This window comes from Egretta garzetta, unplaced genomic scaffold (assembly GCF_000687185.1).
Source record: "Egretta garzetta isolate BGI_Z169 unplaced genomic scaffold, ASM68718v1 scaffold215, whole genome shotgun sequence".
Taxonomy (NCBI): domain Eukaryota; kingdom Metazoa; phylum Chordata; class Aves; order Pelecaniformes; family Ardeidae; genus Egretta; species Egretta garzetta.
Window position 1 is genome coordinate 6,640,301 of NW_009259719.1, and position 2,707 is coordinate 6,643,007.

At 42.0% G+C, this 2,707-nt stretch overlaps 1 protein-coding gene across 1 annotated transcript in view; it reads right to left on the bottom strand.

Annotated features, from left to right (window-relative positions):
- Positions 1-1,259: 1,259 nt before the first annotated feature.
- ITIH4 (inter-alpha-trypsin inhibitor heavy chain 4) overlaps positions 1,260-2,707 on the bottom strand; it is a 19,441-nt gene continuing 17,993 nt past the window's right edge. Inside the window, exons 21-22 of the mRNA XM_035894771.1 lie at positions 1,910-2,012; positions 1,260-1,335 (exon numbers count right to left, since the gene is read on the bottom strand). Coding sequence (XP_035750664.1) covers positions 1,260-1,335; positions 1,910-2,012 — 179 coding nt within the window. The remainder of the gene's footprint in view (positions 1,336-1,909; positions 2,013-2,707) is intronic.

Consider the following 2,707-nt stretch of genomic DNA (forward strand, 5'->3'; position numbering starts at 1 on the left):
CAAATTCCACATTGTCTGTTGTGTAATTGGCCCAGCCAAATCTGCTTCTCCAAATCTGCGTCTTAGAAGTACAAGAGGTTCACACAAACATACCTTGGCATCGTGTCTACGCAGTTATTTTAAAAAAAACAGGCTTCTAATTACATAGTTTGCTTTATCTTACCGACTTAGGCAAGAAATTGCCTCTCTTTAGTACTTAGTAGCTTTTAAATAATACGGTTTTTCCAGTTATACATTACCGGCAAGATAGAAAGCAACTTTTGTTAAACCTACAATGCCAGCATATTTATGTGTTCAAAGATACATAGGAACTGAAATTCTAAAACACAAAATCACTTTGGAATCCAAATTTATGAAAGAAACTGAAGACTCAAGCCACAGTGTTCATTCCACAGGCAGAGGCTCCTGTGTGTACGTTTCCTCCGAAGCGTTCCCTCCCCGCACCACGTTGTTTCGAGCTGTTCATTATTTGTGAAACATCTTCCAACGTTTGCAAAATGTTGTATGAACCAGTGCCAGAAAAAAGCTGCTGAATTTCAGGGTTGAGGCACTGTCTTTTGCAAGAAGCCAGAGGTCTCTTTTGCAACACATCAGCATCTGTTTTGCAGAGGCTTTAAAACGAAGCCTCAGAAACTTCGCAACGGTGCAGGGGACTGCTGCCGCCAGGGTGGGTCACTGTCCCCCTTGCCCTCTTCTCACTCGTTGCATCAGCTCTGAGCCTTGTTACAGAACGATCTCCAAAAGAACCCTAGTACAGCAAGACTGGGTTTTTGTCTTCATAAAATAAAACATGAGAGAAACGGTAAATTAACACCTCTCTCAACTTCCTACTCTTTTCACAAAACACGTGGTCCCAGAACACAGTCATTGGTGACTGGATGGAGGGTATTAATTTTAGAAATCTACTACTATTTGCATGACATATTTGTTGGATTGGGTGATGCCACCACTATTTTTATTTGGAGACCTAAGTCTGCGTGTCCTTATCAAACTGTGAGCTGATAACATCAATTTATTCAGTTCATTCACATAAATCTTCAACAACATAACCGCACCGAATATTAGAAACCATTTTAAAGTAACAAACAACAAGCAAGCACGTTCTCATCTTGCAAGTGTAATTATTTTGAGTTAAAAAATTTGTGACATTTCTATGTAGTAACAGGTAAGGCCTTAACTGTGTGGTTTTCTTGATGAAAGTATCAAAACTATTTGGAAGAACATCATCTGCATAGTTTTCTTTCCCAGAATACTGTCTTCTAGGGAGTTACATCTACAGACCAGCAGGGAACTGGATCACTGTTTGACTCAAGCCTGTAATCTTTCTTGTATTGCCTGAAACAATCAAAACAAGAAAAATTTATTATAAAATAACCAATGGGCAGGACCAGAATCACCCTTATGGTTGCAGATGGTAGCAGGAGTCCAGGGCAGCGTGCATGGGCAGCGGGGGTGGCAGCAGCGATGGTGACACGCAGGGACAGCCAGCAGAAGCTGCACGCTCACAGCGGGTCTTCCACATCACAGAAACTTGCTAAAAGCCATTGAAGCGTAAGCATTTTTTCGTAAATCCAGCTGAGGAAACACCCTCCCTCTATCCATGTGAACGAGGCAGCAGAATGCTACTTTATTCGGCATTGTTTATGCAAACTGTAGCCCCAGGGTGTGATTTCCCCACCACCACCACCACCATGAAATAGGAGCCTTGAGCCATGCAGCATCACTTAACAAGTGACAAATTCAGGCTGCTAGTGAAAAAATCAAGCACAAGCTCCTATGATTTACACCGAAGGGGTGCATTCTTACAGACAAACACTCCCTTAGTTCAATTTCTTTTGATCTCTGGTGTTAGCTGATACAATACACCTCAAAGCAGGTGCATCACTCACCCTGATCCCATATCTGTTACCTGGTAACCCTGTGCTCTGATCCAGACACGCTCAGGAGTCTTCCGTCAGCTCTCTGACTGGTGTCGGAGTTACTCTCAAATTGTGCTTTTGAATAAAATTGACCTAAGCAATAGACACACAAATGATTTAAAAACACGAAACATCTGAGTAAGGCTGTTCATTGAACTCAAATGGCAGCTATCGCGCTAGGAAAGCTGCCAGCTGCCACACAAAGCCAGCACACACGCACGCACAGAGACACCACGTTTGGAAGCACCCTTAGCAAGTTAAGGAAATTCCCATGTTTCAGCTCTGATCTCCTCTTACCCCTAACACTGCTCCGCAGAGAGATTCAGCCTTGCTCTGATGGGGTTTCACTTTTTTTTTTTTTTTTTTTTTTTGTGGTTTTAGAATATGCAGCTTCTCCATTTGCAAAGTTTTGGAAACAACTTCAACTTTAGTCCCATCAGGATTTGTGGAGTTTGAGATGTTCAGGACCAGCTGGCTTTCATTTTGTAACCCCAATTGTTTACAATTTTATGTCCAGTATTTATAGTCCATTATTTGACATCAAATGTATTTGCTGCATAAATGATGCCATTCCACAGCATTGTTGATGTCAAGCCCAACTGTTATTTTAGTCTTATTTTAACGTTTTCTAACCCCCTACCAGTCTATTTAGGCTTGTACCACCGGTGAGCGGAAAAGCATTATGTTACGTTTCAAGGGTAAGGCCTCCCCTCTTTGCAGAGTAGGGTCTGGGTAGCTGTGCAGTAAAAGGGGACATTAGGTGTCTGAAAAGAATGAATCAAATGTAA